An 11,701-nucleotide genomic window follows, 5' to 3' on the forward strand; every position below is an offset into this window, starting at 1 on the left:
ACGATCGAACGCGAGAGTGGACACGTCCCAACTGGACACAGTGCCAAGATGGCGACGGTATGGGCAGGCCGCAACATTCGATATCAGTTTCTGGTCTAGACATTTTTTCGACACACAATCATCTGCCAGTTCTGACCAGTTATATCTACTTCTATCTAGTTCTATCTAATTAGAAATAATTTCAACTTCGAATTCTATAATATTCGGCACTAAGTTAACCTCGATTTCTCGGCACTTCTTTTAATGTGAAGGAGTATCAAAAAATCAAGTACTAGGTTTAAGATATATCTTTGTAGAAATAGCACTACGCACCAATGTCCGGTGAACAAGAAAATGATAACGGTCTTCGAATCGATGGACGACGTCCTTTGGAACTTCGGCAAATTCGATTGAAAATGAATGTCTTTGGACATGCTGATGGAAGTGCCTATTTTGAACAAGGCAAAACCAAAGTCCTCGTTGCAGTCTATGGACCACATCAGGTTACTGTTTTTTGTTTTAAGTATTCTGTGTCCTTTATTATAATATAATTTATCAGGTATTGGCCTTTGGTTAAGTTATCACAATATTCCTGTTCTTGTTAATTTTGGCGATGTTCAAGTAAAAAAAAAAAACCATCATTATATTTCATCTTTATCACCATTTTATTGCTTATCATTATCGTCATTATAGCCCAAGTCAAATACCGGTAGGAGTAGCAGTAAAACCGCAGGGGGAGTATTAAACTGTCAATACAGCACGGCGGTATTCAGTTTTAGTGCCGGTGAGCACAAGAGAAGACCTCGTGGAGATCGAAAATCGGTTGAACGTTCTCTTCAACTACGGCACTCCTTGGAAGCTATAGTGCGCTTGGAACTTTATCCGCGTTCACAAATAGATGTATTTCTTGAAATTTTAGAAGCCGATGGTAGTGAATTTTGTACAGCCATCAATGCTGCAACAGTTGCTCTCATCGACGCTGGCATTCCAATCAAGGTTACTGTTCCGGAATAATTTTAACTCTGATGTGATGAGATTAATTAGTTTACAATCTTTCATCAAATTGTTCTCTACTTATGAATGTATCGGAGAGTCATTAAAATACTTGCATGTTATTCTGTATTATGTGTTCAAGGTCTTCATGAAGCAATATTTTTCAGGATTACGCTATTGGATGCACGGTTACATTGATGGACTTGAAACTTACAGAAGATAATAAAAAAGCTCCAAGAACAGGGGTAATAGATGCAAATTTTGCCGAAGAATGCGCTTCAGAAGTTACATTATCCTTTATTACGCTTCCTGGGATAAATAGCGATCCATATAAAGGAATGGTAGTAATGGGACATGGAGCGGGTCAGCGATTGCATTTATCGAAGTTTCAGACTCTTAGAAACCAAGCTTTATGTGGCAGTAAACATATAAAAGAAATTTTAGACGAAGCTGTAAGATATCACTTGACTCTGCATTCTCCATTTTCACCTTTTAATCTGCAAATTTCGTTAGACTAAAAGGCATTCATTTTGGGTGAACCGTATCTTTGCATATTATTCAATAAATAATCTCAAAGAACAGCTAGGAAACTGTTTAACGGCTATATTCTCCTTCGATTAATTTACAAAAATAGTCAGTGCTAGTTGGCCACTTGTTGAATATTCCATGCTGTGACTTACCAATACAAAATCGCAAATTAGCGTAGAAAAATATAATGATATTTTTGATATAGCATTCTATGTAGTTGAGAATATATAATCCCTGAAACGTCAATTAAATCTTGGCATCTGGGTATTTCTCCATGATCATTGCGACACCCTGCAAGAAATGTAGATATTAAAACTATGGTAGCGACCACGACACTAGAATATTAATTACCTGACCGCCAGCAGCACAGGCTGCAATTAATCCAAATTGTTGATTTTCTCGTATCAGTCGATTAGCGGTGTGTGTAGCTAAACGTACTCCCGTTGCGGCAAAAGGGTGTCCGATAGAGAGCGATCCACCCCACGCATTCCACTTTGAAAGGTCAGGTACTCCTACTTTCCCGGATCTCCTTTTCAAATAGTTCTCCGCAAAATAATCAGAATCCAGTGCCTTCAGATTTGCGAGAATTTGGGCTGCAAATGCTTCGTGTACTTCCCACACTCCGACATCATCCACCTTGAGACCAGTTTTGTCCAAAATCTGCAACGTAACCAATTTGAAAGGCAAGCCATTTATGTTGTCGAAATACTTGGAAACTAATAAAAGCGGTGCACGTTAACACTGAGTGTCGCAAGGGTGATCGATGGCTTCACAACCCCGTTTAGACCGGATGCTCGTCAATTGTTTCGGCACTTGACGAAACAGCGTACCTTTGGTATGGCATATGCTGGACCAAGAAGCAACTGATCCACGGGATCTTGGGATACGTAAATGAAACCACGCATGTATGCCTTAGGCTTAAGTCCTAGTTGATGCGCTTTTTCTTCCGTCATTATCAGAGCCGCCGAAGCTCCGTCCGTAAGAAAGGACGCGTTCGCTGCGGTAATCGTTCCGTACGGTTTGACGAACGCAGGTTTAAGTTTACTCATTTGATCCAACGTCGAAACTCGAACTCCGTTGTCTTTATCCACTACACCGTCAACTCCTGGAACTAAACAAGGGAGTTACGGATATGACTACGAGGAACTTATACGACTCCCCTCCTGGTAGGAAATCAGGTAGTAACAATAGCGAAGATTTTGAAATACCTGGGTGGTATCATCAACGTGTAACGTTATGTTGCGTTAATTTATAACTTACTTAATCGAGCGAAAAAAATCTTAACCTACCCTTGTAAGGAACTAAATCCGTCAGGTATCCTTGCTGTTGAGCACGTGCGGCGAGAGAATGTGACCTTAACGAGTACTGATCTTGTTCGGTTCTTGATATCTTAAAGGCTGCTGCCAAACGGTCGCTACTATGGCCCATCGTTTCTCCACTGGAAAACTCAGCTACAGCTGGTAACTGGAAATATCATGAGATATCGCCTTACTAATCTTATGTAGTCACTTATAATTACAAAGAAATAATGTTTTCATCTTACATCTGGAGTAAAGTGCGAAGGTCTAATGCTAGCAAGAAGACTCATTTTCTGCGAGAGCGTCTTGGCTTTTCTGGTTTTTAGCAACAACGAGCGCATCTGTCGACTGTGTCTAATTGGAATGTCTGACATAAATTCGACACCACCAGCGACAATTGTATCATATACTCCACATGCCATCAAACCCATTCCCGTAGTTAAAGCTTGATTGCTACTGATACAAGCCATCGTGACTGTATGAGCTGGAGTGGTATCGTCGAAGCCTGCTGCCAAGGCAGCTTCTCGTCCGATGTTAGAAGTTCGTACCTCTTGCATGACTGTTCCAAATACAATGTAATCAACTATTTCTTTTGAAATTCCTGTTCTATTTCTCAAATTACTGGAAAGTGGAGAAAAATGGCCATGAATTGAAACGTACTGACATAAAGCTGTTAAACGCGACCATAACGATAGCGACTTACAGTAAAGCATGCGTGGCCAAATCGTGAGCCATTAGGTCATTATATTTTGTTCCTGATTGCAAAAATGGGGTTCGCACACCATCAATAAAGACAATATTTTTTGCCGGTCCACCTGCATGTTTCATAGAAAAGAGTCTAAAACTCTCCAAGTATTTCTTACAGCATGTTCCGGTTAAATAAACACCTGTCATAAATAAAAATGTAATGAAATAACAGAATGTCATTTTATCACATGGATTGAAGAATGTTATATCTATTTTAGTAGGCGTTACATAATCACATTTTGGTTAACAGGATCAAGCGAACCTATTAAATTCAAATAGTAAAGATCATTCATATCCCCAATGATATCTAAAACCCACAGAACTTGTCCCTACAAATCGATCATTCGGCAACAATACGTCAGAACTAGTATCTCATTAAAGTTCAGAAGTGAAACACCATTTTCATGTCAAAAACCCTGATACAATACATATAACATTCACTATATACTACTACTACTACTACTGTAAATACAATGTATGTCCAATTATATCCTTATCCGGAGAGAAAAGGAACTTTGGACTTTGTATAACGACTTGATGCAACTCTAATTTTTCTTTACGAATTTAGTAACATAATTTCATTACAACTTAAAAGCTATTATCATTTTCAAAATACAGATATTGATTGAATTATTGATAAGAGCTTTTATAATATAATTAACGGTTTAATGTAATAATGGTTTTATCCAGATAGAGATACGAATGAAAGAATCTACATTATGCACATTGACAATCACAACTAGATGATAGTTACGCTTTCATAATTGAATCTCGAAATATTATTAACGCTACAAAAAACGCTGTGACACCGTTGATTATAAAAATTCGTCAAATTTAAATCATATATTTCCTTATTATTACGTTTAAGTACTTTTTTATATTTCATATATATATATATATATGTCAAGAAAGGTTGAGTAACAAACGATACCATTTAGAACAAGGTTTCGGTTAATCCTCTTTGCGTTTTGAAGAAATGTGGCCATTTTTCTATATTAATACTATCGTACTTTATTCACTACAAAGTATCGTATAAAAGTAAACTGCTTCCTTTCCAAATGGATCAGAGTACTTCCCCCTCCCTTAACTCAAGACCGCTCAAGAAACGGAGATGAGTTGGTAGATTGCTTACGGGCAAGGATTCTATACAACAGGAAGGTTTGCTCGATCCCTATCGTCAATCCTTCCCGTTGTATAGAATCCCTGCTCGGCATATAGACATAGTCTCCACCGCACTCTTAAATCCAGGATTTACGGGTCCAAATCCAGTAAATCCGATTAAGATGTACGATTTACAGTCTTCTTATTACATTTTAAGGAATTCGTTAAACGAATTCTATGACATATGCCAATGTAAACGAAAAACATTATTGTCTCTTGTAATCTCTTCAAAGTATGAAACATTACTTAACGAATAGTCCCACGTGTGCCGATTTCCTTTTTCCTTACATTTTAACGGATGATGACGCTGTGGTCGAGTGGCAGAACCTCTTGTTGCAACGGGATAAACAAATTTCAACGGTTTTAACGTAGCGAACAAACTGTTGTCGCAAAAAATCGACCGTATCGACATATAAGTCACGCAACAACTTGACAATGACACACGTACCGGTATGAAATTAGTAGATAATTACCAGCATGGATGTCATTTAACGTATAATATTTCATACATTTAATATTTCAGTGACTCCTCAACAGACATAATTTTGGCGTGGGCATATTTTACAAGTGAACGCCATGACGGTAAAATTAATGAGACCGTTGCTAAACATAAACGCCTCGCAAAGATTCGGATCTGCTTATTGCGGCATGAGCACATCAAGGTTTGTATATTTTACCAGTAGAATTAATTCGGCGCCTTATGAGCGAGCTCTTCATTTTTGCGATGTGCGAAACCACTAAGAATATGGCCAAATAGTGATATGTCATTGTAATGTATGTTTTAGTAACGATTCGTGTGGCGTGTACGATTTGGTAATCGTGGGTGGCGGAATTTTAGGATGCGCAACAGCCCGGGAAATGCTCATTCGCCATCCTTCGTTGAAAGTAGCATTGGTCGAAAAGGAAACAGCGCTCGCCGTCCATCAAACGGGACACAACAGTGGCGTGGTTCACGCAGGAATATATTATACGCCTGGAAGTATAAAGGTAACCCCGTTAAAGCCCGGAAAAGCGTTTAAAGATTTCCCACGACAACTTGGACGACTCTCAACAGTTTAGTTCAGATTTATAGATTGCTTCTTCACTTGCGAGGGTCACGCAATTTGCAAGTCTAACTTACGTGTTATATTAAAACACCGTCTTCCGTAAGCATCGCGTTGTACCAAAAGTGTAATCTCAAAGTACCATATTATACGAAAGGTTACCCATGATTATTCTACCAAGTAATGAAAATATTAATCGGTTTAAAAGTGGCATCAAATTTGGTACGATTTGGTAAATGAAAATAGGACGGTAAAATTACCTTTCGCGACGACTGCCTCTCGCTCGCTTACGAATACTTTAAAATTTCATTTCAGGCCAAGTTATGCGTGGAGGGAATGAAACTAGCATACGAATACTTTTGTAAATGCAATATTCCGCATAATAAAATTGGAAAACTAATAGTGGCGGCGAATTCAGAAGAGATGAAGGGAATAGAAGCTCTGTTCGAAAGAGGAAGAAAAAACAATGTTCCGGATCTTCAACTGGTCGATAAAGATTGCATTTCGAATTACGAACCAAAATGCAGGGTAAGTTATGCGTTAATAAATGGCTACGTAGATTAAACATGCCATTAAACATAATCGAATGCGCATGTTGGCTCCATCGTCACTAAGATTCATTACATTATTCAATTTCATTTGTATAACGATATTAAACGTCCTCGTGGAAATGAATCGTTTGACTTGGATTGATTACAGGGAGAAAAAGCTATTTGGTCACCGTGGACAGGTATTGTAGACTGGGCTCTCGTTTGCCGGAATTTTGCCGCAGAATTTGAAGAAATGGGTGGAAAGGTTCACCTCAATTTCGAAATGACGGGATTAACGGAGGTGGCGGAGTCAAAGGGCAAATCCGAGCTGGCACCCATGGCCTTGCAGTCGAGAAATCGAGTATGACCGATAGGCCCCGTGAATTATTATTTAGAATTTATTAAGCGTTTACGAAGTAAATTCATTTTTATCATTACCTGGTATTTCTTCATTGCAGTGTATACTGACGAGATACGTATTGACCTGCGCCGGCTTGCACTCGGACCGAGTGGCAGTGATGACAGGATGTGACCTCAGTCCTCGTATCGTTCCTTTTCGAGGGGAATATTTATTGTTGAACGAGAACAAGCGACATTTATGTACAACGAATATATATCCAGTTCCAGATGCTAGGTTTCCGTTTCTAGGTGTCCACTTTACTCCTCGAATGTCCGGAGACATTTGGTTGGGACCGAACGCCGTCCTAGCATTGGCCAGGGAAGGTTACAGGTACTTTGTCAATTGTTGCCAATCGACGGGAAAACGTTTTACGCGTTCGGAGTTACAACTAGTTCTCTAACTCGTCTGTCGTGTGTTTCATTTGCAGTTGGTTTGACATAAACATTAGAGATTGCATAGAAATGGCCCAGTTCCCTGGCCTTTATAAATTGTGCTTGAAGTATTTAGTGCCGGGTTTACGGGAAATGGTCAAGTCTATCGTTTACCCGCTGGCCGTAAAAGAATGTCAAAAATATATTCCAGAAATTTCGTACAAAGACGTAAAAAGGTTCGTTGGAAACGTTGATCGTAATCGGTATCGATTGGTGTGCCCGTTTCAATCATAGTACTCGTTGAATTGCCTTTCTTTTTTTTAGAGGGCCAGCAGGTGTCAGAGCCCAGGCACTTGACAACGATGGAAATTTGGTGGATGACTTTGTATTCGACGGAGGTTGTGGAATTCTAGGGAGCAGAGTGTTGCATTGCCGAAATGCTCCGTCTCCTGCTGCTACGAGCAGCATGGCTATCGCAAAATATATTTCCAACAAACTCGAAGCAGACTTTAAGTTTTAACGCGTCCACGGTGGATTTTCCGTTCGGGCCAATCGATACCTGGGTTATAATAAGAACCAAATTCATGGTACGCTATTATGACATTTATTACAATAACCGGGACGGTAACGGGATTAGATTCGCATCTTGACCGAAATGGCAGTCAGGGAGTTCATAAGCTAGCAAATAAGTTATGAGTCTGGAACGGAAGAGGGTGCGTGTCCATGCTAAGTATGGAACGGTTTCAGAGCATGTCCGCTAGATAGCAGTGACTCGGCACAGAGGCAAAACCCCGTTACGGCTATGGCTACACTCTTGAATCTCTGCTCGTCTCTATTTACAAATTCATTCTCCCGTCAAAAACATCGAAAACCTTGTAATTGGTGTTCCGGGTTGATTTCAACGATTATCTTGCCACCGAAATGATGTATTTGAACTGTGTAATCGACTATCGTAAATTAGAAGTGGAGTTATGTGATAGTTTAAAAGCGGATCAGCTATATGACATGCAAAACAGTGCAAAAATTAGAGCATTGGAACAGAATGTTTCAACGTATAAAAATTTTACGGACATGGTAAATTTGTATTAGTTTTTTCGTCACAATTTATTTATGTAACCAATTGGTACCGTGGTAGGATTTATTTTAAGATTTTAAATCAATCATCAAATATAATCTTCAACGTCGATCGCGAATGCATAAAATTTAGTCAGTTATTAGTTAGACTATATTCTTTATACATTTCGTTCTTGTATATTGTATGCTTTTTATTTACAGGTGAGCGCAGCCCACCTAAAGCCATTGGACGCCACACGTGAAGAGAATAAGCCACGAATGTTATGGAATAGTTTTGTTACAAATTCAAAATTGTATTAATGACAAAACACAGTCCGGTATATTTATTACAAAATGGACTGCCGTTAACAATAATACCTTTTACTGTTGTGCGATTGCACAAATAGATTCTATTTATGTGATCGTTTTAGGGCTAAAGAAAGAAATGTAAGAGAAAAAATCTACGAATTACTATACTTCAGTCATAAGGGGTAATTCCATTCCGTTAGGTTATTTTCAAATTGCTTGTATCCTGTAAGTCATAATTGCCAGGTTTAAAAGCTTATTCCAGATTTAGGGATAATGTTATAATAACTTCTTTAATTGAGATTAATAACCATTACTCTAATGGAAATGTTACATATATTAATATATATTATCAATTATCGACAACCTATTTTAGAAGTTGATAATAAGTAATCCTTCTTGGGGATGTACAACATTAAAATGTTCTATACATTTCCTTTTTCGCGTCGTTAACATACATTACATAGACTTGGAACGTTTGCAATTCTTTTTGTCGAATGGAACCTTTGCATCTATGATTTCAATTACAATAATGGCGGCCACTTTGTCTCGTACTCATCATTTTTCGATAGTAGATTATCCATTGCATTAACGATCAAGTTTTATATTATTCGGAATCCGTTTCTCGATATCAAGACACTTCGGTTTGCAAAATCCAAGGCTGCGGTCATATGAAATCCCATGTTTGAAAGAACGACCAAGTACTCTGCCAGAGCAAACATGGAGTAGACTGCAATTACAAGAATATCGTGTCACCTACACCAGATTAATATATAACTATACATGCTGTCTCGTCAAATAATTTAACCATGGATAAACACGGAATGTGCTTATCGTTAAACTCCATATTAAGATCGTATCGAACGCCTGGCACGTCCGCAATCGTCATTTCTCTTAGTTTCAACTTTCAACGTTAATGTTTCGTCATTTCACATACATATGTCGGAATGTTGTTATATTGTTTTGCCCTAAAATTTTTCTATATAATTTAACATGTCTACAGTGCTCCAATTGGAAATCATTGAGGGAGTTACGGAATTTGTTATTTAATTCCATCTTTAATTGAAAGCGTCCATGCACGGTTCCGTGTAGGAAAAAGTTTTGACAAACTTCTAACTTTAAACAAAAGGCCCGTTGTCACCAACGAGGTATTGCGACACGATGAATTGAAACTTCTTTTTTACCATCAAACGGTCGTCACTTCGATGTCGATAAGAAAGTGGAAGAAAAGGATATATAGAAAAATGAATTTGAACCATCTAATGGAAATCGAAATAAAGTATCACCGAAGAGGAAACTCACCTAGGGGCTCACAAAATGTATTGTGTCTGTAGAAGAAGTAACAGGCTGCAAATATCGCGCTTATGTTTGCGAGCATCAGTCTGTACTTCCATTTATGAGAGACTTCCTCGTCGGAGGTTTTGCTGATATTTTGGCAGTTCTTTGTGATATACCACGTTAGGAACATATATACCAGCGACGTTATTAAAAAAGTTATAAAGGATAATTTGTGGAGCGCTGGAATGATAAAAGAAAAGATGAATGTACGATAGAATCCTTTAAATATTAAATATTACTCTCTTCCACAGTCGAGATAACTTTACTCGTTATATATTTTTACTAGATGATATTTATATAGAGTGTTACAAAAAGACGGAACCATTTTCAATACATTTTTTAACACAAAGCAGCTTTCACACCGGTAAATTTGAGCAGCATGATTCAGCGTACATTATCTTTTACGTAATTCCCTATAGGGATTGGTTATCATAAAGGATCCAAATCATCCTTTTCAATATTCTGTTGTTACAGTGGAACTTTTCAATTACCATAATTTTCATTGGATGACCAGAAGCTTAAGGTGACCAAAGAAGTATTTTCTATCGCATATGTAGTAAGTGCAAAATTGCAAATCCCACGTGCCCAATGGTATACGTTGCCTTTGTAATATTCATAATACATTATTAGAACCAAAACTCTAATGACAGCCTGTACAGCTACGGCTGCTTTCCAGACATCCTTTTGCGGCCTATAGTGACCAATCGCGGCCGATACGGATGGTAAAAAGTTATAGACCTGTTGCAAAAAAAGAATCTTGGTATTACATTTAGTCGGGTTAATTAATGAAGAGGTTAAGTTAACGTGAAAGAAATTTTTACACGATTAAATACAGCGATACATAATTATGGTACTCGGAATAAAAGTACTTCCATACAAAAATTTCACCGATATCAGGAAAATATCACAAATGAATGAATTACGTTAAAACAAAAAGAAATATGATACATAATTGGGCAGTGGTAATTTAACGCAGTCGCAAAATGATTTATAACCGCTCTATTATCTTTTATTATTTTACATCTTATCTTAAACAGACTTGAAATGTGCAACATTTTAAGCATAAAATAACAGCTATTGCTCTTACCTTACAATGGGTGTAAGTAGATAGCTCAAAATTATATAAAATGGACCAAATGACGCAAAATGTAAAAGCACTAAATGGTAGTAAAACTGTAAACCATGCCACTTTTGAGAAAGGCAAAAGAAGACGAAACCTTGGCAATTCACTCTCCCCCAGAGGGATATACTTGGCACCGGATTTCATTGTGTTCATTTAATCGCAAAGATCATCAGAACGTAGCTACGATAATTCCATCCATGGTGGCTAAACGATACTTTTTCGTTTATAAGACGTTACACATTACAAGAAAATGACAAATATTTAGCCCCTTCTTCATGATTGCACACCGAAAAATCACCTAGACAAGACGACAAAAGTCCTACATCTAATTTTAAATTAACAATGGTTACATACAATTCCATAACAGTATTCGAAACTAAATCACTTATTCATTTTACTTATTAAACTCCACTTGTTCAGTTTTCGCATTTGATAACATTTTGCCAATAAACTTATACTAAGGCCGGGTTCCACGACTCGAGTTAACCGGAGTTTGGTTTCGTTTACAGCAGGTTGAAACCGGGTGTAAACCAGTTAAACTTCGGTTAATTAGAGTTGTGGAACCAGGCCCAAGTTTCCATCGTCAGAATTCATTCAATACCGAACTACTGAAATATATTGACTACATCTCCATCGTACTCCTCGAGCCGGGATTAATCAGGTCCGAATCCACTAACCCACGTGTCTCGCGAAAATTTGTGTCGAACCAATTCATATGAATGGTCTCGCATTTTCACCACCAAAAATGTTCCATGATACCGTGAGCTGCTCATTTTTCATATTTTCGCTCAATTTGCTTTACGTAATAGACCCCCTGGTTTCTATTCATAT

The 11,701-nt window shown here is 38.0% G+C and overlaps 4 protein-coding genes across 5 annotated transcripts; 2 read left to right on the forward strand and 2 right to left on the reverse strand.

Annotated features, from left to right (window-relative positions):
- The first annotated feature begins 66 nt into the window (after nucleotides 1–66).
- LOC105696422 (exosome complex component RRP41) lies at nucleotides 67–1,721 on the forward strand. Its single transcript, XM_012418860.2, has 3 exons — nucleotides 67–482; nucleotides 673–975; nucleotides 1,140–1,721. The coding sequence occupies exons 1-3, from the start codon at nucleotides 315–317 to the stop codon at nucleotides 1,488–1,490; spliced, it is 822 nt and encodes a 273-aa protein (XP_012274283.1). The 5' UTR covers nucleotides 67–314; the 3' UTR covers nucleotides 1,491–1,721.
- On the reverse strand, nucleotides 1,359–4,642 carry LOC105696418 (trifunctional enzyme subunit beta, mitochondrial). Of its 2 annotated transcripts, XR_001103719.2 has the most exons (8): nucleotides 4,477–4,642; nucleotides 3,502–3,685; nucleotides 3,044–3,419; nucleotides 2,790–2,964; nucleotides 2,331–2,611; nucleotides 1,852–2,160; nucleotides 1,653–1,791; nucleotides 1,359–1,469 (listed from the first exon to the last, which is right to left on the reverse strand). XR_001103719.2 is itself a non-coding variant. In XM_012418853.2 (7 exons), exons 1-7 carry the CDS (start codon nucleotides 4,529–4,531, stop codon nucleotides 1,747–1,749), a joined length of 1,425 nt encoding a protein of 474 aa, XP_012274276.1. In that variant the 5' UTR covers nucleotides 4,532–4,642; the 3' UTR covers nucleotides 1,561–1,746. The 2 variants fall into 2 exon arrangements, 1 of the variants encoding a protein (XP_012274276.1); XM_012418853.2 differs by lacking the exon at nucleotides 1,359–1,469 and having other exon boundaries at nucleotides 1,561–1,791.
- Nucleotides 4,643–4,800: 158 nt separating this feature from the next.
- Nucleotides 4,801–8,779, forward strand: LOC105696419 (L-2-hydroxyglutarate dehydrogenase, mitochondrial). Its single transcript, XM_012418854.2, has 9 exons — nucleotides 4,801–5,156; nucleotides 5,230–5,368; nucleotides 5,492–5,693; nucleotides 6,065–6,277; nucleotides 6,449–6,640; nucleotides 6,738–7,009; nucleotides 7,107–7,286; nucleotides 7,375–7,637; nucleotides 8,326–8,779. The coding sequence occupies exons 2-8, from the start codon at nucleotides 5,283–5,285 to the stop codon at nucleotides 7,568–7,570; spliced, it is 1,341 nt and encodes a 446-aa protein (XP_012274277.1). The 5' UTR covers nucleotides 4,801–5,156; nucleotides 5,230–5,282; the 3' UTR covers nucleotides 7,571–7,637; nucleotides 8,326–8,779.
- LOC105696424 (post-GPI attachment to proteins factor 2) lies at nucleotides 8,684–11,436 on the reverse strand. The gene is made up of 4 exons (XM_012418862.2): nucleotides 10,835–11,436; nucleotides 10,239–10,485; nucleotides 9,712–9,927; nucleotides 8,684–9,139 (listed from the first exon to the last, which is right to left on the reverse strand). Exons 1-4 carry the CDS (start codon nucleotides 11,021–11,023, stop codon nucleotides 9,012–9,014), a joined length of 780 nt encoding a protein of 259 aa, XP_012274285.1. The 5' UTR covers nucleotides 11,024–11,436; the 3' UTR covers nucleotides 8,684–9,011.
- Nucleotides 11,437–11,701: the final 265 nt, after the last annotated feature.

Source organism: Orussus abietinus, unplaced genomic scaffold (assembly GCF_000612105.2).
Source record: "Orussus abietinus isolate OABI.00-Male unplaced genomic scaffold, Oabi_2.0 scaffold15, whole genome shotgun sequence".
NCBI classification, from domain to species: Eukaryota; Metazoa; Arthropoda; class Insecta; order Hymenoptera; family Orussidae; genus Orussus; species Orussus abietinus.

Excerpts from the sequence above, each read along its gene's own strand:
- LOC105696424 (XM_012418862.2), bottom strand. The coding sequence starts at position 11,023 with ATGAACACAATGAAATCCGGTGCCAAGTATATCCCTCTGGGGGAGAGT. Across the intron at positions 9,928-10,238 it reads GTCATCCAATGAAAATTATG|CGCTCCACAAATTATCCTTT; the intron begins GTAATTGAAAAG and ends TTATCATTCCAG. Across the intron at positions 9,140-9,711 it reads TACATTTTGTGAGCCCCTAG|TCTACTCCATGTTTGCTCTG; the intron begins GTGAGTTTCCTC and ends TTGTAATTGCAG.
- LOC105696419 (XM_012418854.2), top strand. The coding sequence starts at position 5,283 with ATGACGGTAAAATTAATGAGACCGTTGCTAAACATAAACGCCTCGCAA. Across the intron at positions 7,010-7,106 it reads TTGGCCAGGGAAGGTTACAG|TTGGTTTGACATAAACATTA; the intron begins GTACTTTGTCAA and ends TTTCATTTGCAG. Across the intron at positions 7,287-7,374 it reads TCGTACAAAGACGTAAAAAG|AGGGCCAGCAGGTGTCAGAG; the intron begins GTTCGTTGGAAA and ends TCTTTTTTTTAG.
- LOC105696418 (XM_012418853.2), bottom strand. The coding sequence starts at position 4,531 with ATGGCCACATTTCTTCAAAACGCAAAGAGGATTAACCGAAACCTTGTT. Across the intron at positions 3,686-4,476 it reads CCGAAACCTTGTTCTAAATG|GTGTTTATTTAACCGGAACA; the intron begins GTATCGTTTGTT and ends TATTTATGACAG. Across the intron at positions 1,792-1,851 it reads CCTGTGCTGCTGGCGGTCAG|GGTGTCGCAATGATCATGGA; the intron begins GTAATTAATATT and ends CATTTCTTGCAG.
- LOC105696422 (XM_012418860.2), top strand. The coding sequence starts at position 315 with ATGTCCGGTGAACAAGAAAATGATAACGGTCTTCGAATCGATGGACGA. Across the intron at positions 483-672 it reads CAGTCTATGGACCACATCAG|CCCAAGTCAAATACCGGTAG; the intron begins GTTACTGTTTTT and ends TCGTCATTATAG. Across the intron at positions 976-1,139 it reads ACGCTGGCATTCCAATCAAG|GATTACGCTATTGGATGCAC; the intron begins GTTACTGTTCCG and ends AATATTTTTCAG.